The sequence below is a fragment of the Emys orbicularis genome, chromosome 9 (genome assembly GCF_028017835.1).
Source record: "Emys orbicularis isolate rEmyOrb1 chromosome 9, rEmyOrb1.hap1, whole genome shotgun sequence".
Taxonomy (NCBI): Eukaryota; Metazoa; Chordata; order Testudines; family Emydidae; genus Emys; species Emys orbicularis.
Genome location: NC_088691.1, coordinates 13,250,437 through 13,275,442, shown reverse-complemented (window position 1 = coordinate 13,275,442; position 25,006 = coordinate 13,250,437). Strand labels below are relative to the sequence as shown.

The following is a 25,006-nucleotide window of genomic DNA, read 5'->3' as shown; positions in this document are numbered from 1 at the left end:
AAGAGATCATCATTTCAGTGCTGTTTCACATATTACTATTCTTTCTTGGGCAAAAGTATCTTTGCAGCATGTTTTCATCTTTCTTTGCAACTGGGGACACAGAAAATTATTCAGTTCTCAAATAAGTTTTACAAAAGCTGAAAACAAGAATTAGGAGGACAACAATGTGAATTATGTGGGGACAAATATTGCATATCCAGAATGCCAAGTCTATATTGTATCAGTAACAGACAGATTTCAGTAGAAATTCGTACACAGTATATATTTTATTCTATTTTTAACCATATATCTATTCTGAATTCTATGTGTTCAGTGCTCTCAAGTGTTACAAATGTTTTTAAACTTCCCTAATATTTTTAAATAAATCATAATTCATGATCATGGCTCACATCACTTATTCTCTGCAAGTGGTTTTAGCATTAAAAAGCTATTCAGCATTGAAAAATCCCCAAATGAGTAGATTTCAAGTTCCAGTATTGTAGTAGTTTCAAAATGTGTGTGTCCTTCAGATAAGCTTGAATTGATTGTATCAATTCACTACATGAGTTACAAGGTTTATTCATATTTGACATGGGGGTTTCAATCCCAGGGAAGGCCATACAGTAAACTGAGGTGTTGCTACCTCTAGTGCAATGTGTCTTCCTTTTTGCTACGCTTTCTTCAGGTTGTGGACTTGGCAGAGAATGACTGCAACATACATTTGTTTAATGGACTTTCCAATGTCAATTTTCAAGAGTTGGCTTCGGCGGCTCAAAATTTCCTCTTCGGAGAAACTTTAATTCTTGCAACTCTTGTGGTTGTAAACTCTGGTCCACTCCAGGAATTAGCTTGTAGCTTAAGGGAGATTCAATATAACCATTTCTGTAAAGACAGACCCGCTTGCAGAACTCAAAGGTGCTAAACATAACACCATAGTATGGGACAATCTGGGGGGGCAAAAAAAAGATTGAAATCAGTTATTAATTTAGAGTCACTATCAATATTCTCTACTCAGTTACAAAGCTAGGATTTATAGGACTTCATTGTTGATTTGGCCTCATCAGGCCAATTGAGAATTTGACCCTAAATTAGTTGTGTCATTCTACAGGTACCAGACTGAGTTAAGACTTGATTTATTATATGCACAACCCAATTATAGCAAATTATTGTGAGGAAATGGGCTTGTGCTGAACTTTAAAACACCACAGTGTTTAAAACAGTTAAGATTTGTTTGAACAGGAAATTGGGGATACATTTTGTATGTGGCAGAAACGCGTCCTTTCTTTTGTCCCAAGCAGAGTCAATGAAGCTATGCTGACTTACAATAGCTGAAATTCTGGCTCTTTATGTTTAGCCATTTTCCCTGCTCTCTCTCTCTCTCTCTCTCTGTTATTTCCCAAGTGTGTTTGAATAAACTTCCATCAAAAGGCTCTGCCACTTCCTCGAATGCTTTTGATGAGGATGGTGTCATATGAAAGTCAGCAACTTGCAGATGGCCATTAAGACCAAACCAATATAGCTCAAACAGCTATATTGTAACCCGAGTACGGGCAAACCTCTACCGTTGCTGTCACAAACTGTCTAATCAACACGCTGTTCATAAGGCGAGGAGAAGAGGGACATCATGTGTGTTACAGTCCCAACCACCAATTAGTTGTTGGTCATGTGTCTCAGATCGTATTTAAATACAGACTGATCAGAATGGAGGAAATCCGCACCTTGAGCAGATTGGCTGTGAGTCCACACCAGAGTCCGAGCACGCCCTTGGTCTTTACAGTTTGCCTAAAACAGTCAACCATGCCAGTAAAATGGACATCAACCCCTCCATAATGGGGAAGGCAAGGACTCTGAGCCTGTTCAAACAAAAACCACAACAGGTTAATTATTTTTAATTGAGTTGATTTGTTTGTTTAATTCCTTCACTTCTACAGGTGTTCAACACTTAAATGCTGAAGCAGGAGGCCTGTGTCTATTTACCATGCTTTAGTCAATTATATTTCAAAGAATTAACAATTCTGCCTGAGGTCTTATTGAAAGGTAACCAATGGGGAGGGGAGGGGAAATATTTGAAATGTAGAGTATAGGAGAAGTCTACTATTAATTCTGTGCTGCATTGTACATGGTGTCACTTGAGTAACACATCCAAGCCACTTCCAAACACAGTAAGATTTAAACCATCAAAATACAAAGTCACATGAGAACATGATATTATGTCATAATCTACCAGACCAGTGTGCACTTAGTTCACATGGAACAAAAGTGCAATGGGTCATTCTGAGCAGCAAAATCCTTTCACCATTAATCTCTCACTGTGTTAGAACAGTTAGGATGGCCTGATCTTCAGTAATCTGATCCTCATCCATCTGTATGGACACAGATGGAAGTCTACTTTGCATGTGCCAATCAGGGATTTGTTCATACATATGACAAGACAGACTCTTTTCCAGACAAGTGATTCAGGCATGTGATTGCACATACCGGTCTGATCACTGAAGATCAGTAATTTTATATTAGTGGCAGTGATCTTATATTAGCGGGAGTTTAACTGTTAATTTATTGGTGAATATTGATATAATTCTCTTACATTTCCCCAGTGATCTATAACAGCAAGTGGTGTAATACTCCTTCTTAGTTTGGCTGAAAAACCCACAGCTTCCTCAAGGTGATAAGCCTGTAACAACCTTTTCTATCAAACTGACAACTGGTGATGTTTTCTAGATGCATCTGCTCTAGAATGTCAATCGTTTGGCAGCCCTGGTCTAGCTGGTAAAAAATGGAAACATACTGAAGACTAAAATCATTCCTGGTGTACGTGGGTGCGGTTAAATTGGTTTTAACAGAGTTGTGTCCCCTAATGCCATAGGTGAATTTGACCCTAACGTTTTAGAAGACACAAAAAATACTTAGCATATTTTTATCCTTAATATGCCCCCCTCTTCCCAGCAGATGGTGGTGGTGGGGATTAAACTCTGGTCTCCTAGAACTCACGTGTGTTCTAACCATTAGGCTAAAAGTTATACGGTGGGTGGGGGCAGCAGCAGCTCCTCTCTGGACGTTTTGTGTGGAGTGAGGCAGGTGCCTAACTCATTCCCACAGGAAACGCCTTAGGTGCCTAAACCAGGTGACTCCAGGCAGCTGATTCCCATTTGTGGCTAGGTGCCTAAGTCTGGGGTGCAGGGAGGCACCTGTCTCCATGACAGGGATTAGCACCTCCCTCCCCTCGTTGTTGAGATCTTCCTTGGCTAGCTTCGGTTGCTCCCTGCCTAGTGCACTGGCTTTTGTGGGTCACATTCTAAGGCTCCAGTCTCTCCCCATTCATTGTACAGGAGCACAGGCACCTACTTCTCTTTGGGGAATCACAGTGGTGATCCTGTGATTTTTCTGGGCACCTAAAAAGTTAGGTACTGTGACACTCAGCATTGCAATGCCTAAACCCCTTTGTGGCTCTGGGCCCAGATTCCTTAGGTCAAAGTGCAATCAGTGCATGGTAACTGGGTGGGATTTTTGAAAGCACCCAAGAGAGTTATGAACACAAGTCATTCAGGCACTTTTGAAAATCCCACCCCAGTCACTAAAAACCCGGGATGGATTTGACACATGCTTCTGCTTTCCAAAGTGACAGGGATACTTTGAAACAGATTCCAAAAGCCCAGGAAACTGTGGACAAGTAGTGGAAAAGGGACAACTAGCTAAAATATTTGAGGAAGATGACAATTCTGCTAAACATATGCATCCTTTCCTTCCCAACGTGCAGGGGAGGACTTGCAAGAATTAAGTGCATCAGTTTAGCTTAATCGCTTTAGCCATTATGTACACTGCAAAGGCACATATCAAAGGGTGGCACTTTTGTGTACAATACAAATGTAGGGTACGATGTACTTCAGATTTAAATAAGATTTGGTAAGCAGTAAAACTACTCTGGCGAATGTTAAAAAATGGTATGTCTCAAAGAACCAGATTTCTAATTTGCCTACAGCCTCTAATCTCTAAAATGATTTATTGAGAGATTATTTATAGTAACATTAACCATTGTAAAAAACATTATAAAGACTTTTAACTGTGGTGCAAGGTTCATACCCCCACCTTTCTGGCTTACTGGAGCCATAAAAACAGTTTTTCAAGCCCTTAGACACAGTACTTGAGAACCAAAAGAATCTCAAAGGAAGTGTCAGACTAAAAACAATGTCACAACTTAAATCAAAGTCATTTCATCCAGTAGTTCAAGTTAAAAAATTAAGTTTTGAAAAAGGATTTTACAAAGCTAGAAAATATTATTAAAACACAAACACTATTTTTAATGAATCTGTGAACTCAGGGGTTGCAGCCTATGACTGGAGAATTGCAAATATAGTACCTGTTTTTAAGAAAGGAAAAGAAAGTGATCCGGGCAACTACTGGGCCGTTAGTTTGACCTCACTGTATGCAAGGTCTTAGAACAAATTTTGAAAGAGAAAGTAATTAAGGACAGAGGTAAAGAGTTCCTCAGTGACCCCTCTTAGGACCAATCTTATTTAACATTTTCATTAATGTCCTTGGCACAAAAAGTGGGGGTATGCTAATAAAATCTGCAGCTGACAAAAAGCTGGGAGGTATTGTCAATACACAGGAGGACTGGAATATCATACAAGAAGATTTGGATGACGTTGAAAACTGGAGGAATAGAAATGGGATGAAATTTAATAGTGCAAAGTGCAAGGTCATGCATTTAGGGACTAACAACAAGAATTTTTGCTATAAGCTGGGGACATATCAGTTGGAAGTAACAGGAAGAGAAGACAGATTTGGGTGTATTGGCTGATCACAGGATGACTCTGAGCCATCAGTGTGATGTGGCCATGAAAAAGGCTAATGCAATCCTAGGATGCATCAGGCGAGGTATTTCCAGTAGAGATAGGGAAGTGTTACTACAATTATACAAGGCACTGGTGAGACCTCATCTGGAATATTGCGTGCAATTCTGGTCTCCCATGTTTAAGAAAAGATGAATTCAAACTGGAACAGGTGCAGAGAAGGGCTAGGAGGATAATCACAGGAATGGAGAACCTACCTTACAAGAGGAGACTTAAGGAGCTTGACTTGTTTAGCCTAATAAAATGAAGGATGAGGGGAGATATGATCACTCCTCTCCCTCCCTACATCAGAGGGATAAACAATGGGGAGGGAGAGGAGTTATTTAAGTTAAGGGCCAATAGTGGCACAAGAACAAATGGATATAAACTGGCCAACAGTAAGGTTAGGCTTGAAATTAGACAAAGGTTTCTAACCATCAGAGGAGAAATAACAGGAGTACTTGTGGCACCTTAGAGACTAACAAATTTATTAGAGCATAAGCTTTCGTGGGCTACAACCCACTTCTTCGGATGCATAAAGAGTGAACCATATATTGAGGAGATATATATACACACACATACAGAGAGCATGAACAGGTGGGAGTTGTCTTACCAACTCTGAGAGGCCAATTAAGTAAGAGAAAAAAAACTTTTGAAGTGATAATCAAGATGGTTCAGTACAGACAGTTTGATAAGAAGCAAGTCTACTCATCAGAGGAGAGTAGTTCTGGAACAGCCTTCCAAAGGGAGCAGTGGGGGCAAACAAACGTAACCTGGTTCAAGCCTGAGCATGACAAGTTTATAGAGGTGATGATATGGTGAGATTGGCAACAATGGCATATGGCCCATCAGCAACTGCTATTAGCAAATATCTCCCATGGCTGGAGACGTGACACTAGATGGGGAGGGCTCTCAGTTACTACAGAGAATTCTTTCCCAGATGTCTGGCTGGTGGGTCTCACCCACATGCTTAGGGTCTAATTGATCGGCATATTTGAGGTCGAGAAGGAATTTTCTCCCAGGTCAGATTGGCAGAGACCCTGGGGTTGGTTTTTTTTGCCTTCCTCTGCAGCATGGGGCACGGGTCACTTGCTGGTTTGAACTAGTGTAAATGGTGGATTCTCTGTAACTTGAAGTCTTTAAATCAGGGTTTGAGGACTTCAGTAACTCAGCCAGAGGTTATGGGTCTATTACAGGAGTGGGTGGGTGAGGTTTTGTGGACTGCGATGTGAAGGAGGTCAGACTAGATGACCATGATAGTCTCTCTGGCCTTAAAGTCTATGAACCTAAATGAAAACGTTGGTTTGGTTATCAGGTGATGCTGGAGGATTTACACATCCCTACAACTGCACTAGCGCAGGAGAGCTAAAAATGAAACTAACTGAACAGCTCAGACTAGTTTCACTGGCCAAGCTCTGCAGAAACCTAACCTGGTTTATATAACGGGGAGAAGTGGTTAATTGCTTATTCAAAAGAACACACCGACAGAGTATACTTTTTATGGGTAGCATAACACATCACAAAGCAACTTTTACTCCTTTCTTTTGATAGAGCTTGGGTCTTTAGGTTGCTAAACTGATACCCATTTGGAACAGACCAAAGGGGCAAGACTTTCCTACTAGCTGAATCGACAGCCAATTGCGACCGGACATCGGCATCACCAATGAGGACCAGAAGATCATCATGGTGGACGTCACAGTGCCCTTCAAGAACAGGACCCCGGCTTACCTGTCCCCTGGTAACCCTTAGCTCTCAAAGTGTCGGTGGAGAAATACGCCCCTCTGGCTGATACCTTGAGAGCTAAGGGTTACCAGGTACAGATAGATGCGCTGATCATCGGAGCCCTGGGCGCATGGGACCCCAGTAACGAGCGAATGTTGTGGGAATGTGGAATCGGTCAATGCTACACTCGGCTGATGCGGCAACTCATGGTGTCGGACGCCAGAGGGACATCTACACAGAACACGTCACCAGACATCAGCAATACCAGGAGGGATGAGCTGGTGAGCCGATGAGAAGCGCAGTGGGGAAAATAACTGAAACACTTTCTGTGACATGTCATTCCATATTCTTTATGAAAATATGCTTATGATATGAATATGACATAACTGAGATATACTTTATACATGTGATATATCATTGAAAAGGTTAGGATTTACTGAATGAGATTATCCAGTTTGTATGCCTGTATCATTTCTGTATCTGAAATTAGGAATATGGACTATGTATCTGTATTTCAACTATGCTACTTTTGGTGACGCCCACTGCTAACACTTCAGGTACAACAATGAAAAAGCCAGGCAGAGTGGATAGCCCATCAGCGAGGACAATGGACTGTGAAAAGCTTGGCCTTCCTGTGAACTCTTCATACTGCCACTGACTTATGGACGCTGATACTAAAACATTACCTGGGACTTCTTGTAACTTTCCACTGTAAGGGAAGGGGGGTGGGATGGGCAGGGCCGGCTTTAGACCGATTCAGGCGATTCCCCTGAATCGGGCCCAGCTGCCTTTGCCGTCCCGGTCCTTTTAATAGCCGCAGGAGCCCCGCCGCTTCCCCAGGGCTCCGGCAGCTATTTAAAGGTCCGGGGCGGTAGAAGCAGGGGAACCCCGGGCCCTTTAAATAGCCCCCAGAGCCCTGAGGTAGCGGGGGGTTCCAGCGGCTATTTAAAGGGCCAGGGCTCCAGCTGCCTCTGCCACCCCGGTCTTTTAGATAGCTGCGGGAGCCCCGCTGCTTCCCCAGGGCTCCGGCAGCTATTTAAAGGGCCGGGGCGGTAGAAGCAGGGGAGCCCCTGCCCGCGGCCAGCCCCTGCTGCACCCCCTGCCCACACCAGCCCCGCACCCCGTGCCCTGCCCGCAGCGGCAGCCAGCCCCTGCTGCACCCCCTGCCCTGCCCACAGCCAGCCCGTCTCCAGCCAGCCCCGCACTCCCTGCCCGCAGCCAGTCCCTGCTGCACCCCGTCCGCACCAGCCCCACACCCCCTGCCCTGCCCACAGCCAGCCCGTCTCCAGCCAGCCCCGCACCCCCTGCCCTGCCTCCAGCCCCGCACCCCCTGCCCTGCCCGCAGCCCCGCACCCCCTGCCCTGCCCGCACCAGCCTGTCTCCAGCCAGCCCTGCACCCCCTGCTCTGCCTCCAGCCAGCAGTGTAGGTAATATATAATTTTGTTATTATTTATATAGTTATGGAAAGTAAATAATGAAATGAAAGGGTTTTTTTTAGTCATCCTTGCCGGGGCCCCGACGAAAATGTTCGAATTGGGCCCCGCACTTCCTAAAGCCGGCCCTGGGGATGGGGAGTCAAGTTTGGGAAACAACGAATCCCGCCTTATGTAAATCCTATTTAAGGGTGGGGAAGAAGGCAAACAGGACTCCTCCTCTCCATGGCCTGTTTGTCCAAGAAGAAAAACTGCAAAAAGGGAAGACAAGGGGGGAGTCCAGACTGAGACAGGGGTCCAGTTTGAAAAGGAATACAACTGGAACTCTGAACCACAGAAACTTTGCAAACTGCCCGCAACAATATCTAGGATGAGAAATACTATTTGTAACCAATTTCTTTAGTGAAACTAGCTTAGCTTGCATGTTTGATTTCATTTGCTTAGTAATCAGCTTTGTTCTGTTTGTTACCCCTTTTACCACTTAAAATCTGCCCTTTATAGTTAATAAAATTTGTTTTGTTTATTATTAAACCCCGTTTCTGTCATTTCTAATGGGGAGGGGGAAGAGGGGCAAGAAGTGTGAACACCTTTCTCCACATTGAGGGAGGGGGCGAATTTCATAATATATCTTCTGGTCTGCACTCCAAGGGAGGTGGACATCTGATTGTTGGAGCAAGTCCCTTAAGCTGAGTCTTCCCCGAACTGATCTGCAGCTGAGTGTGGCTCTGCCTGTGTGTGTATTAGAGGTGATTTTAATAGCCTGGCTCAGCAAGACAGGGTAAAGGGGGTCCATGCTGGCAGAACAGGTAGACTCAGTGGCATCTCAGCAGTTCAGGTGGCTTCACAAGGGATCCAACCTGTCACACTTTCCTCATGGATTGTATTTTCCAAACGGACAACCTACCGTACATTCTCAATTACTGAGGGACAATCTTCACGCATTGATATATTTTGCTTTCCATAACCAACTCTCTGTACAACTTTTCATGAGTGATGTACCTGAGTATTCGGATTCTAAATCTCTAAACTGTATTGTTAAACTTATTCACCTAAATTTGGGTTATTGCTGCTTATACACTATATGTATCTTATCCACAAATATAGTTTGTTTTTAAAGTCATAACCTAAGCACTATACCGAGATGTACAGACACTCTTTTCTTAACGTCTGTACTATATTTATATTTATTTAACATTGGCTTTAATACATTTTTTAAAATCTATTCTACTTTGTATGTTCCTTACGTTTCTGTGAAAGAAGAGAGGTATTGTATGGAAGGGGCTGTGCTGATGATAAAGAAAGAAATTCAAGTTGCTCATCTGCATTCCTTAGGTTTGTGATGGATGCAGTGGGTACTTTCAGTGTTAAATCTATTAAATGCAAGACTGGTTCTACTCCCTATCTCCCAAGTACAAAACAATCTTTTAGTCTCCAGCGGTCTTTGAGTCACTCACTCACCAAAGCACGCACTCATATAACTCAGACTACCCTAAATTTGATAGTCTAAGACCAGGAGACCGCAGGATTTATTTTTTAAAAGGTGAAGTATCATGGCAAAATTCTTCCCCAACAGAGTACAGTAAATGTGCAGTAAATTTGCAGACCCTACAAACACCATCCCATCTATGGCCTGTAATGCCAGGCTAAGGTCAAAAGGCAACTTTAGGGAGTGATCTTGCAGACCTTACAGGACAAAATGCTTAATTATTTCTCTTTGTTCCCCCAGCCCGGCATTTCTCATCCCCTGGGACCAGGACCTTTGGTTCACACACTGATTTCAATGGGAATTCTGCTTAAGGATGAACAAATTGAGCCTTTCAAGGGTAAATCATGTTACCCCACGAGGGACAAAGATGAGACCTTTTAGACCAGATTTGCTGACAAGGTGGCAGGGCCTCTGGTTTGTGTGCCTGCAGGCACACAACTGCATACAATTTTGCACCAGCCATTTAGGACACGTAGATTTCCACGTATCTGATTTGCTGGCGTTATCACATATTTAAGTGACCTACACTACATCTATGAATTTTATACCCACAAACTACAGGCACAAAAATGGAGGCCAGCTTGAAAATATGGCCCTAAATTCAGGCTCTTCTTACTTTCCTATGGGATAAAATGTATGTTAGTATGAAACTCTGTTTTGGAGATTCATACCACACACCTAGAAGGTAAAGTACTGTATGACCCGGGGAGGGTGAAAGATCAGTTAACAATATATTCCTGTAGTAATGGGGATTTAGGATTTTGATCACTAAATATAGTAATCTCTCTTATTGATACAAATGTATACACATTCAAAAGATCACAACTAAAAAACAACTCAGCAGTGAAGGAAAGCAACTTATGATAAAGCTCAGCAGTTCATTTCACTTAATCTGGAATCTAAAATAAGAACGGTGAAGTCTTTTAAGGCTGGGTTAATAGGGACACTTGCAGCAGCAAGTTGTAATCATAGTTGAAAGGAAACGGACGGCCAAATCCTGCAGTCCCCACTCAGGCAATACTCCCACCAAAGTCAATGGAAATTTTCATTCAATGAGGACTAAAGGATTTGGGCCTGAAAGAATATTGTTACCCAGAGATGGCAAACAATTTCAAAATGCAAATAAAGAACCAGTATTAAGAACGTGTGAGCAATTTTACACAGCACGGACCAAATTACAACCTACAATATTGCGGACAGATTAACCGTGGACCAGAACATACAGTAAGCCCACACAGGGCATTCAGACATGTGGAAAGGTAATCTGCTGTGAGGTAACAGCAGTCAATTGTCTCCAGAGCAATAGATGAGAACAGCTGACCTTCAGCTGCCTGCACTCTAGAAACACTTTGTCCTCTTCTCCTTAGGTGGAGGAAAAAACCCCCTGATTTGGGGTCAAACTCTGCCTCTCTTGCTGAAATCAATGGGACAGCTCCAGTGAGCAAAGCAAGCAGAATTTGGCCTCTAGCACAGCATTAAATAGGTTAGGATCAGGGCTTTTGTATTCTGTGGCTTCTGCCTTTGCAGTGGAATGCATTCCTTGCTGCTGAGACTAAGTTTTCATTAAAAAGAAAAAGTTTGCTTTTGCTTCTATGCTCATGATTATGAAGATACCCTTGAAATGAGGATGGAGGTGTTGCCTATAGAGTCAGTGCAATCCCCTTGTATACACACTCATTTTGGTTTTGGAGTGCCTTATATTGATTTAGCTCAAAGTGGTAAGAAATTGACACAAGCTAAAGCACTGTTTGCATGCAAAGTTGCACTGGTTTATTTAAACTGGTGCAAACCCCTGTGCAGACAATCTTGGGCCCAAATCCTGCAAACATGCATGGTTAACTTCACGTATGGTGACTTGTCCCATTGATTTCAGTTGAGCTACTCTCTGTATGCAAAAGTAAGTATTTGCGTAAGTCTTGACAGGACTGGGGCATTATTTTGGTTTAAGCGGGGCAGGGGCCTATTGCAGTTTAGTTTATGGTGATTAGCAACAGACTGAAGCTAAAGTGAAAGAGAAGGTTTAAACCAATAGAAGAGAGTGTCCACACAGCCTTTTGCACAGTTATCAGTTTAAAATTACACATGGTTAAAGAAGTGCAAGTCTGCGTATACATAAACCCATGATTGATATAAGGCTCTCTTAATTGATTTAACAGTGTCCACACACACAGCACTGATTTCATTACTTCAGTTTCCAAACAGTCCCTCTCTTGGTTAAATTCCAGCACGGGTAAATACATTCCATTCAGTCTGCCTCCTGCAGTTTCAATCAGATACAATAAGTTTAATTTCCTGTCCCAAAAAACCATGGAGCAGTGCTGCTGAATGACAAACAAACAGCTGCCTCAGTACACCTCAGAAGTGGCTGCATTTCACTGGTGGGTAAGTGAGGCCTATAGATGCCTCATCTTCCACAGAGAGATGTTTATTTAGCTTAATTCGCTAAGCAGTTTGAGATCCTTATTTATTACTCCTAGCATCCTGCCTCCTTGGAGAAAAGAGGTTATAGAAGAGTAAAGTAGTAGTAGTTATTACCAACCAGATCAGGACTATTAAATCTGTTCAGTTCCAGGGGAGGCTTCACAAGACTGAGGAAGGGTCAGCTATGACCAGTCCTACTGCTAATTATTTTTATTGCCTTTTCATGTAAGGGGAAAAAAAACCCTCAAATCAACAACAAAACCTACTGTACTACAAAATGTTAACACCACAGTTTTACGATGACAACCATATGGATAGTCCGTCTCCAGGCGTCTCTCCCCTGCTTTGGGGTTTCTGAGAGAAATGCCTCTAAGTGGTTGGGCCAGAGAAAAGCCTAGAGCTTTGGCAGAAGGAAAGTCTCACATTTCACTGAGGCAAGAATTGCGCCCCAACTGGCCAACAGTGTTCCAGGGACTGTAGTTCCTAAGGCAATAGGGCTCATGTATCTTGCTCTTTAACAACCTCAGAGACTGAGCTGTATTAAGTATGTTAATTGCCAAATAAATAAATAAAAAGTTGACATGGCCAGTAGCTGGAAGTGATTGCAAAGAAAAAGCCCATAGAAAACAAATGGACTCTGATGTGACCCATTTGGAAACACTCCCCTCCTAGTCAGGCTAGTCATGAGTTCAGGTCTCACTCCAGGATTTGGGCTCATACCTAATACTAACACTACAGTACCAGAGAGGGAGTTTGGGATGGTGATAGGAATCAGAAGTTAGAAAATACAAATTAGTTGATTAGTCCCATTGCTTTGCAAACATACAAGGTAGGGAAGAAGAGAAATGCTGCATTGATGGAGGTATTGTCCTTCTCATGAAATAAGACAACAAATATGTTCCTGATGCACTGAAATCATCTGATCTACACCCAGGATGAGTTTGACCTTTTAAGCACAGATCCTTTCTGCTTGTCCGGAAGTGACAGAGCATGTTGGAAGTTCTCAGAGTACTTTTGAATCTCTCTCTTCATCTATGCAGAAGCAGAACACCACACTTTGATGCCAATTAAAAAATATGTAAACAGATTAAACTATGCAGATTCGGGTGGATTATACAAATAAATAGTTTTGGGGTTGAATTAACAGGACAAATAGAGACATGGTCCCTTTCACAATAAAACCCAGAGTATTTAAAATGTATTGTGTACTAACAATGGATGTCCATTATACAAAGTACAGTGTTTATAGTATTGCTCCTTATTATCTACACTGTGTAATATACCACTCTACTCATTCAAATAGTTTCATCTTTAAAAGGTTCCAAGGCACCGGCACATAAGGTGTAAAATAATAAACAGCTTTTGTGCAAAAGGTCCTAAAGCACGTATGCTTTTTAGATGTCATGTGAATCACATGACCCAGAAGTTTTTAAAATAAATTGGCTCATGATTCAAATAACTTTCATATCCCCAGCTGGCAGGAAAACCAAATCTTGTAAATAGCAGGGATGCTATAGTACAAGAGGACTCAGAGATTGGACTTAAAGCACTGGGAAACATCCCACTGCCTAAGCTCTCTCTGTACAAAAATTACTCACACTTAGGCGGTGTTGGAATGTAACTATCTGACAAACCCTAATTTCAATGGCTCACATGGAGAATGCTTTTTATAACAAAAGACTATTGGATCCCATTTCCTTGTCCAGGCTTTGCTTATAACCCAGCTCTAAGAGTTGTGTTAGGGCCTTGTGTGCTAAATGTCAGCCTAACTAGGGAGCTATTTTAACAAACAACAAAAGTATTATATGCAAGTTCTTTATTGACTTCAGATTACTGTGCTCCATGGGCTCTAAACTGGGTTTAATGAATGGTCAGCCAATCCTATAATGCAGTATGGCCCTTACTAAAGGTTTCAAAATCTGCTACTGCAAATTCACAGTAGTTAATCACTTTCTATTAATAAAAAAAATTACATTTGCATAGCACCTTTTATCCCAATGCACTTTACAAACTGATACAGGGCGCTGGAACAATTTGTATAGTGGGGATGCTGAGAGCCATTGATCCAAACTGTAAATCCTGTATACGATGGAAACCGCTTCAAACCAGGGGGTGCTGCCACTCCCCCATTACCCCTGGTTCCAGCACCTATGAACTGATATATATAATGTTTTCACCTCCCAGCTCATAGAACTACACCCAATATTAATGCAATTCCCCACTGAAAAACAGCCACTTCCAGCCCATAGCAACCCTGCACAACTGTTTAGGACAGGAAGTGAAGAACATCATATCCATTTGTTTTTGATTGCTCCAAAAAGGACAGTTACAGTCCACTGAATACATAACCTGGTGTTAAAATGGTATGGAAGCATCTTCACATGATGCACTCCAACATGCTACATTCCTGTGAGAGGTTTCTTCATAACACATGGAATGGTGTGCAATCAATGCCACATATATATATAAACTGAATCCTACAATAGCTGTAAGGAATGGACTCTGTTAGGCTTAGTCTTCTACACTAGAGAAGGTTTGCTGGTCTAGCTATATCAGCAAACCCTCCTAGCTGGCTGAAGGTAACAGCAGAAAGAGATCATCTTGAATTCATTTTAATAAAGGTGCAAGGTTCTCTGGTGCAGTATTAGATATTCATCTGGGAAATTGGATTTTGGTTTAAACAACTCCTCAATATCTTTCATGCTACTGATGGAAGATGAGAGTACCAGTAATTGGCAATTTTTATTTGGATTTGAATTAGCTTAGAAATGTTAAGAGAGTCCTAAGGAAGCAATTAAAAAAAACCTCAACAGCCCTTCTCCTCCTTTAACATTTCCTTTTAATATTTGCAAACAAACATTGCATCATTGTGCTAGTGCATGACAGCCTAATAAAGACATTAATTAGAAATTGGCTACAAATAAAAATGAAACTGATTAGACTATTTTCATTGTTCAAACTGAGCGAAATCCAAAAAATAAGTGAAAAAGTAAGAAATAATTTTGAGGTTTAATATCTATGGTGTTATATGCAACACAAATTTATTTAATATATACAATTTTTAAACCTAAAGTGACCCCTATAATGCCAATGGAACACAAATCAGCTATGCAAAATTTCATTACATTTTAATGTGAAAATTTTAGTGAGGTTTTCAGCAAATACTTGGATTCAAACAAAGATTTCACAGTACATGTTAAAAATATCAACTCAACACCCACTAAGTTTTTCTTCTAAACTTCGAATAAAAGTAATCCAGCTATTTCCTTTTTCAGTCATTAGGTTTGTATCCTGTCTTCCAATACCTTGTGCACTATGATGGGCTATGATAAAGGCCATCTCATACTGGAGGGAAGGATCTAGTCTTAGGTTCTCTTTCACCTAAGCAATAATTTACTTATTTCTTCTAAAAGTTGATAGCACAGAAAGTGTTACTGAGAAATTCCCCTCTGACTAACCCCATCCTCTAGATTCACAATATAAGCCATATGTTCCATGCCAAAACATGCATACTGTACCTCTCAATTCTCTAACATGCCAATCAGGAGCGAAATGAAAAAAAGGAAGACAAAGGGATAAAATTAGGATAATCACAATAGAGAGAGAGGGCTCACACATTCAAAATGACTAATTAGAATTAGTTTTTAATTAAAAAAATCAAAAAGCATTTGACTATATTTAGGATCAAATATAGCAACTTTAAAAAAAAAAAGCTAAACATGGTAACTATAACACTGAGGGTGAAGTGGGGAAGGGGAGAGCCCTGGTTACAGGAACAAGTTTGACAGAGTAAATCACCACCAAAATATAAAATAATGCAGAGTCCGATCCTGTTCCATTGAAGTCAGTGACAAAACTCCTACTGACATCAGTGGAGCAGGATCTGGCTGTAGATATGTAACACTGGAAAGGATGGATCAACTGTGATCAAAGGATGACTGTGATAACTGTTAGTAGTACTTAGTCCTTACATAGTGGTATGTCTCTTCAAAGCACTGTGCATACAACTCCTAACTGAGGAAGTATTATTCAGACATGGAAATAGATGGAGTTCAAGTGATTTGCCCAAGGCTGTCTAGTAAGTCAGTTACAGAGCTGGGATTAGAACTCAAGTGTTCCTAGGTCACAGTCCTAGTCTCACTTCCTTGGATCAGTGCTGCAGTTCCAGACCACTGCTGTATTAGTGGGGTCTAGGCCTTGTGGGGGATCTTCCTGATGGTTGTCCAGTTCTCTCTCTCGGGGGATCTGAGAGAGCCTTGAGACTCCCCAATTTCCCCTGCCCAACACCAGTATTGAGCCACTGGATCTCCCCTTGGGCAGGAAGACTGGTGAGACTCCTTTAGCAGCCTGCTAGTTTCATTCCTTAAGTCCATCAGAGGGACTCCTTGTGGCCCCAAGTCCGCCCCAGAGCTCTCAGCTCCTCCTCACCCAGCAAGCAAGAGTCCAGGTCTGTGAAATGAACCAGAGTTTCCCCATGTGCCACTGCAGAGCATGCTAGCCTACTGGGGTAGCTAAACATTTCAGTACATCACATGTTTCTTTTCCCCAGTGAGTAGGCTCACCAGATGGAAACAGATCAGAAGAGACAGTTGGGACAGAATCATGGTTACGAAAGGTATTAGCTCCTCCCCTCCGCCCCCCCATTGTTTTCCCCACAGTACCTCTGGGATGTTCCATTTTCCCACTCCCCTTTCTAGGTCCCACCTTGTCACTGCCCTTCTGATGCGGATATCATCACGGCTACTCTGCACTCCCTAACGCACTGACTCCCCTCTGTATTGGGGAGATAATTCCTCCTTCAGAGCGCTCCCAGGATCCAGTCCACATCCCATTGAAGGCAATGGGAGCCTTTCCATTTGCTTCAGCAAGAGGAGATTCAGGCCGTCAGCAGGCGAGATCAGTGGAACTGATCCCCCACAAGGCTGGGCAACATGCTTACGCTAACTTTTAGAAACAACTTCGTAGACTGCTTCAACCCAGCTTCAGCCAGCCCCCAGGGTCAGCCAGGCTTTTTACTTGGCAGTTTGAGCAAGTTCAACCACTCCTACTTAAAATAACAAATCAGGATTGGTTGAATTCATATGTATCCTCCTGCCTTCCCCGCAGTTTGTTAGTAAAGTGTTATGGGGAGCTGGGGGGTCTTTAAGCTAAAAAAAAAAAAAAAAAAAAAAGGCACCTTAAAACTGTAAGGCACTTGACAAGTATATAAATTGCAGCAAAGGTGAAAACAAATAACTGTAGAACAGAGAAAATATTTATATTTTTGATCAATTTCTTCTTTCCGGTCATTTTTTTTTTTTTAAATACATTTATTTGCTGGAAGTGTAAGACAGTTCTCTACAGAGATAGGGCTAGGTGACCAAACAGCAAATGTGAAAAATCGGGACAGGGGGTGGGGGGGGGTAATAGGAGCCTAATAAAAAAAAGACCCAAAAATCGGGACTGTCCTTATAAAATCGGGACATCTGGTCACCTAGATAGGGCAATAAACCCAGAGTTTCTCAACATTCTATACAGAAGTACCCAACAGAGAGCAGCTGGCATTTATCTATTAAAAAAAACTGGTGAAACAGCACAACCTAGTGGCTGAAAAGAAATGCTTTTTTTGCTTCCCCAACTGTACTGCTCCAGAGGAGCAAACTATAAATGGACCTTTTTAACATAAGACCAGAAGCCTGAGAATTTTCCTTCTCACTAGCTATGAAAACTTAATGCACAAGTTACTGGGGCACTGAAATGTAGGTGGTTATGGCTAACGAGAAAAGCATGAGAATATGACCTGGTCCCTGCCTAATTCTCTATGGACTGTGCTAGCTATGAACGTATGTAGGTAGGAACTCCAACACGGGGAACAATACAAGCAACTCAAGTGGTGAAACAAGCCAACTGTTTCACATGAGTATGGAGAGGGAAAAAAAAGAAGGCAAAGGTCTGGATTCAGGACAGAACGGTAGGGAAAAATCAGATTTCACACTATTTTGGGGAACTGTGTTACAATGGTCCTAAAAACAATACGGGAATTGAAATCCCACTTTGAACTGAGGGGGAACTAGTTTTCCTTATTAAACTATTTGGCAGAAGCATGAGTTTAGTAGATCTGAGGAGAGAACCAAAAGGAAGGGCTATTCCCACTACTGAACGTTCATCATACTAGTCCCAAAGTTTGTGCTCATGTAGGGTATCAGACACAGGGTGCATCTACACTGCAAAAAAACCATGCAGCAGCGAGTCTCAGAGCCCAGGTTAACTGACTTGGCTTATGGGGCTTGCGCTACGGGGCTAAAAATAGGGTTTCAGAGCCGGGCTTCAGCCCGGCCAGGGTATGTCTACAGTGCTATTTTTAGCCCCATAGCGTGAACCCGAGTCAGCTGATGTGGGCTCCGAAACTTGGCACTGTGGGTCTTTTTTGCAATGTACAAGTACCCTGGGAGCCTTAGAAATGAAGCCCCATGTTTACTTTTTGAATAAAGAAGCAGTGAACACTTCCACTTCAATAGGCCTGAACCCTGACTCAAAGGGGCCTCCCCAGGTAGTCTCCATCCCTTTTGTTTGGCTTCCATCCTGAGATTGTCAATAAGGCTACCAATTATGATGGGAGCATTTATGATGTGGATACCTGCACACCAAGAGCAGGATATCAGCTCATTTGACATAGGCCAAGCAGCCACCAGATGATGACATGTCTGCTACTCTGATGATGGTGATGAAGTTTTAATGAAAATAAGGTAACATCAAGAAATATTGTTGATCTCATGATACCACTTAAACTGGTCTTAACAAAACCTAAGCCAAAAAATTCTCGGCCATTACTGCCAGGAATAATTAAACCCCTCTAAGGATTCACTCTTCGTAAAAAAGAATCAATCAACAGGCTAATGTCTGGCCCCAAACTCCTGAAACTAACACTGACAATATGACCACCACCAAAATGGTAACAATAACGATGCGCCGTACCTGCATTTTCCTCTTTACGGTCTCAAAGGGGAAGGAGAGTGTCTGTGCTACCCCAGCTGCTAGGCAGCCATTTATGAAGTTCTGAAGAGGAGAGAAGCGAAAGCTGGGCTCTTGCCAAATTTTATTCAGATTGATGTAAACAAAGAATGAGCCAGCAGAAAATGGGATAGCGCCTATAAAGCAAACCAGACAGAAAAGATTCATGTGAGCATACAACACAGTATAATGAGAACTACATGCTTCCTCCTAGCCTTGTCTAAATGCCAGGGACTGTAAGCCAGTTTAAACCCTGCTTTACTCACTTAGATCAGACTTAAATATCTAAAAACCTTTACTTGTTAGATATTCATTTATCAAGGGGATTTCTTGCTTATTTAAAGCTCAGGTTTTAGGGTCCAAATATGGCATTAGGTATTTACGTTTACAACAGGGCTTGTATATGGTGTTGGTGTCTCTTACTATTCTGGTCTCGAGAAAGGTCAATCTTTTGTTCCACTCTTCACACAACTGGGTTGCACTTTAGCCCAAATTGATGAGTGACATTCTTCTCTCTTGCCTGGCATACGATTTCTGTTTTCTGCTGTCACTAATTTAAAGTTTTGCTTGTAAGCTGTTAGTGCTCATTGATTCTGACAAAAAACAATTTATGTAAACATTTACGGTATATTAAAATGTGGTATTCTGCAAAGCTACAGAGTAGAGAGTCAATAAATATTTTACAAAATAAATAAAAATGCCACATCTGCCTCAAGTAAAGAGGAATGCCACTGCTTTGACTCACCTTTCAGGAGTACCATATTACACCCACAGTGCACTATGGGTACACATCATTTTTCTTAAGTAAAGTAAAGGAGGAATAGGCTGCCTCTAAATGCAACCAGGTAATCCAGAAAAGCTAGGCAAGTGTATCTTCTCAAATTCTCTTAGCCACACCCATCAAAGATAATGGCAGCACTTGCTCATAATTTAGAGACAACTCAGCTACAGCAGAAATAACAAAATTGTGAAACAAGTTGTGAGCTATAGTGCTTTATACATCTAGATGTCCTCTACAGAGTCATTTTACTGCTTGCACATTTAAAATGAACTGGGAAAACTTACAGGTGCGTCATATTGATGTTTCAATACATAATGTACAGTAAAGCTAAAAAAAGACTCTTTCCCATTATTAGATTACCTAATACAGTCAGCGAAACACCGCGATAAAGTGCAAGGAATCCTTCTTGATGATAAATTATGTAAAAAGCATGAAGAATCCCTTTGTAAGATGGCTCCAACCGGTTCTGCACTATGAGTCGCGTTTTTACCACATCGGTAGGGTAAGTCACTATGGTTGCAACCGTGCCAGCCAGGCTTCCGGCCATGATGGCACTCCACTGGGAAATGTGGCCCAAGTCATCCATAAAGAGCATGACAAACCTAGAAGAGACAGATAAAAGAGGAACTATTAATTATGACTCAATAAAAATCAGGCATAAAAATGAAGATAGTTCTTGATGTAATTGTTCTTCTGCCCATCAGCTTATTTGATAATAAATAATACTTAGAATTTCAATGATGCATTTCATCCAAGGGTCTCAAAGCACATTACAAATCCTGAGCAAGCCTCAAAACCTCCATGAAGCAGGTAATAACAATTGTAAACAGGGGGTAAACATGGGCACAGAGGTCAGAATGACTTGCCCTATGGTCACAAAGCAATTCAGTGACTGACTCTCAGTCCCCAGATATAACCACTAACCAATACTCTTTCAATTTTCTTGGCTAGGAAGCACCAGCTCAAGAAAAACTATGAAAACTGTGAAGGGATGTCACACTGTAGTAGTTCAAAGGACCGCTGGTTTGCTTTTCAAAAGAATTCTGGTTTAAACACAGGTCAGTAAATGAGAACCCTAATGAGAAGCAGCACCTCAGTCCCTCCTAGTCTCTGCCTGTGGCACATAATACTCTGGTCTCCTGTGGGCTGGAATACTGTGGTTTAATTTTGGTGGTTGGGTTTAGTATGCGGGTGCTGGGTGGTGTTTAGTGGCCTGTGATATCCTGGAGGTCAGATAATCTGGTGATCCCTTCTGGCCTTAAATCCTAGTACTCTGTATTTACATCTACCAAGACGAAAGTTACTATAACTCAAAACACTACTGCACAGACTTAATATGCTAAAGGAGTTGACTCACTGTTTCAGTTATCAACAGGAGATGAGATGTGACTACTTCTCTCTACCAGTGTTTCCAATATATGGGCTACTCCAGTAGAAGTTATAGAAAAAATATGCAGAAATCTTCATTACAATGCTGAGAGCAGCAGAACATCCCTTGTTTCATTGTCTCAGGGTTAGAAGGGCTTCTCTTGCTCAGGGGGAAGACTCACGCTCAGGCACTACATTGTGTCAAGGATTAAGTCTAGGTTTGAGTTTGCTATTAAAACATCAACATTGGCATGTTTTGTATTTTTCCCAACTCACTGATAGCGTCCTGGAGTCTTCAAGGGTAGTCTGTGATTCTGGCATTTGTGATTCAGAGGACAGACTAAGGACTTACTCCAGTGCACACATTACTCAAATCAAATTAGAAATGAGCATGATGGATATCATGCAAGCAGCAGGAAGTGAGCAAAGGAGAAGTCAGAGGGGAGTCAGAGCCTAGGGAGCAGCTCAGAAGGGCAGGGAGGGGTGTGTGTGTGTGTGTGTGTGTGTGTAATTAAATTCCATCCTTTCCCATCAAGCTACCGTTCCCTGGCTCAAAACATTCAATAACTTTCTAGCCAGACCATGTCCTTTTTGGACTAAATATTATTAGTTTTTATCTCTGTCTGCTGTTTTGCCTCTGCGCATGGTATTCCCCTCCTAGGAATCTCACAAATAAACCACAAGCTTAATGCATTAGAGGGGGAGTGTGTGAGTAATTGTACTTCTTTTTGTCTAGCAGCTCCTCTCCACTTGTAGCAATTGACAGGGATCTGCTGGGCAAATGAGAAGAGAAAGAAAACTGTCCATCCTCTCCCCGAGCAGCTTACTGACCCAGCGAATAGTGGGTGCATTGTTTCAAGTAACATTCAGTCAGTCCATCTAAGATTCACAGAATTGTTACAAAGCAGGAGGACCAAATAAAGCTGCTTGAGTCCAAATCTTGGTGCTCCACTAACGCATCTTCATCATGAACTGCACATCCAGAGCAATGATGATTCACTCACTGCCAGGTGCAGGACAAGCCCATTACAAACAGTGGATGGCGTCAGTGTGGGTCGAGTCCCCTGTGGCGTGCCTGATTGGACAGCAGGAAAGTGAGCCCACTCCTTTTCCTTCCCCTCCCATCCGGTTTGGGAAGCCAATGAACTGGAATAACCCCATCCTCCCAACCATGCAGAAGCATACATCCTGCACCCAGCTGACCTCAATAAACCAACTGGCAAAAAGCAAAAAATCCACCCAACCTTCAAACAAACAGGCCCACTGCTTCAGAGACAACTGGAGGCTTTGCAACAGACAACTGACTGCAGACTGCCTGACAGAAAAGGAAATCCTAATAAATCATGCATTTCTGCTGAGTAATGTTGACAGAACTACTTCATATTGGCAAACACTCCTCTCTCTCTGCAGCATTATTGCCTCTAGTGGCTGTTTCTTATTAAAAAAGGGAGTTTTAACATGTAATGTTGTACAGTAGTTTTAAAGACTCTGTGCATAAAGATTAGAGATCACCATTAGGCTAGCATTACAGCTATAAAAATGAAGGCTCTTAGTTATGAGTCTGGTAAAATTAAAAAGAATGTTCTTATTCATTTTTGTATATAGGCTCATTTAATACAGATTTGTGAAAAACTAAAACTAAATACAATTAACAGTGCTTAAGGAACAGATGCTAACTGCAACCCACTGTGACCTTATTTAAAAAAAAAGTCCCAGTAAATCACATAGTGAATGGAACATTTACAGGATTGTCAAACTGTGATAATTTGAAAGATATACGACTTTGTACATGTTTGTATGGGAACACTAAAAGCTACTGCAATAATTGAAAGAGCAAAATTATCTCAAGAAGGAGAGAACTTTGAACTTCCTTAAAGGGACACAGTCAATTTGAAATCTAGCCAATTAAAAACAAAACTTAAAAACAACAGACTATGGTTTGGTTTGAGTTTTACAGTCATAATTTTCCCTTTTTAAAAAATGTGTATCCTTCCCCTGCTGCTGTACTAGAGACAATCACAAACAGGGGAAACTGACTACAACATTGAGGCCTAGAGTGGGAGTATACAGGGAACAGAGAAACTGACAACACACCAAGCACTGTCCAGCCAAGTGAACTGAAAAAAAATAAATAAAAAAAAAAATAAAGTGGAGCCACATCTTTTTTCCTAATCTCTTTCAATTACAGGAAATGTAGGTGTTACTGAGTGCACTTAGCCAAGAGAGAGGACATATTTTCAAGCAGAAGTGGGAGTTTTAATATGAGGGGTCTCTGATGTTAATCTAAAACGAGAAAAATCTCCTTTCCAAATGAGATCTGCCAGGTCAGCACATGCTAAATTGTAGAAAAACGCAAGGAAACAGGTATCATATTAAGTCAAACTGGAAAAAGTCTACTTGCTGACTTGGGAGACGTGAGGTTTCCTTTGACAAATACCCATGATCAAACTCATCGTAAAGGGTGGGCCAGTCTGGATGGGTAAATCTCCAGATGATTTAAATCCGGATCTCAACTCGGTCGGCAGAGTAAACATGGCAGGAGGTCCCAGTCCTCAGCCTCCGAAATGGTTAATCTGAGACGTAACAGAGCAACTTCTGCTGCCTGTACCCTGGGAGCTGGGAAACCCCTTTGCAGGAGCAAAGCAGATCCTGGCAGCGCCCATAGCCCCCCACCCCGCTGGGGCACCAGGCTGCCCATCCCAATTGCCCCGACCGAAACCCCTTGGCAGCAGGCGGGCCGAGCCTGGCAGCGCCCCGCGCTTACCTGCGGTAGGAGGCGAGCTGCAGGGCGCTGTAGGGGAAGAGGCGCAGGCAGGCGGTGAGGTTCCCCTTCCACAGGGCCCCGATGCCCTCGGCCTGGCAGACGCTGCGGCCCGCCTGCCAGAGCCCCCGCCAGGGCGGGGAGGTGCCCACCTGGGCCAGGACGGTGAGCAGCTCCAGCGGGGCGGTCAGGCTGAGGCTCAGCGCCCCGGCCAGCCCGGCACAGCCTAGCCGCTGGCAGCCGGTCACCCGGCCGTCCCGCTTCCAGGTGGCCATGGCCCCGGGCTGCCCCTACCGCCTGCCCGGCTGCATGGTGCCCAGGCCGGGCAGCTGCGGGCTCCCTCCGCCTCCTCCGGGGACTGGGAGCCAGAGCGGCGCGCGGCGGCCAGGCCTCTGTGCGGGCCCCGGGAGGCGGTGCCCCACTGCCGGGCGGGGCTGTCCCTCCACCGGGCTGGGCGGGCCCCGGAGCTGCCAGCATCGTCCCGCCCCCCAGCCCTTCCCCTTGCCCTTTATTGTTACCGAGGGGCGCCGAGGCTCCTGCCCGCACCACGCAGGGAGTCCCAGTCCCCACTGGGCTGGAACTGCCGCCGGGAAGCCCCTGGCCGGCCTGGTAACGCAGGAGCTAGGAAGGGACAAGCACGTGGAGATTTAGAGTTTGAGGCCAGGCCTAGGGGAGAGTTAGCTGGTGTCTGAACTCCAGCCTATCGTCTCCATTATTAATGGCACTTTATGCGGGGCCTGTATTTTGTTCTGTATCCAGCCTGTCAAATACCGCCTCCCTCCGGTAAGGATCTCGTTTGCAGCCAGGGTAGGAGGTGATGCTGTCCAGGCCGGATGGAGGGGGAGGATGCCCTGGTACCCGGACTGCTGAAGGAAGACGGTAGTTCTAGCAAAGCTATTCTTAGCTCTGCCCCACTGCCTTTACTTTTAGCAGAAACATCCCTCCTTCAGTGGTCTCTGTAGCGCACAGCCAGGGGGGATCTACTTCTATGATCTTTGCTATGAATATACAATTACTTCTCATCCCAGTTGAGATGTCCCCTCTCCTGCTCTGGTTTTGGCTCTGGGGTTTGCCTTATCCTGCAGCTTTATGAGGTTTGCCTCTATCTGATCAATAGATCACTGCTTTGGATCTCTCCTATGCCTTAGCATAGTGATTTCCTGCTGTTGCTTCATTCTGTCTCTTTAGGATTATTTCTTGTCATTGGGTTTATTTTGCATGGGATAGCAGGGAGTA

At 43.0% G+C, this 25,006-nt stretch overlaps 1 protein-coding gene across 1 annotated transcript; it reads right to left on the bottom strand.

Annotated features, from left to right (window-relative positions):
• Positions 1 to 247: 247 nt before the first annotated feature.
• Positions 248 to 24,045, bottom strand: SLC25A43 (solute carrier family 25 member 43). The gene is made up of 5 exons (XM_065410904.1): positions 23,774 to 24,045; positions 20,002 to 20,243; positions 18,825 to 18,997; positions 1,698 to 1,832; positions 248 to 926 (listed from the first exon to the last, which is right to left on the bottom strand). Exons 1-5 carry the CDS (start codon positions 24,043 to 24,045, stop codon positions 723 to 725), a joined length of 1,026 nt encoding a protein of 341 aa, XP_065266976.1. The 3' UTR covers positions 248 to 722.
• Between the last annotated feature and the right edge of the window lie 961 nt (positions 24,046 to 25,006).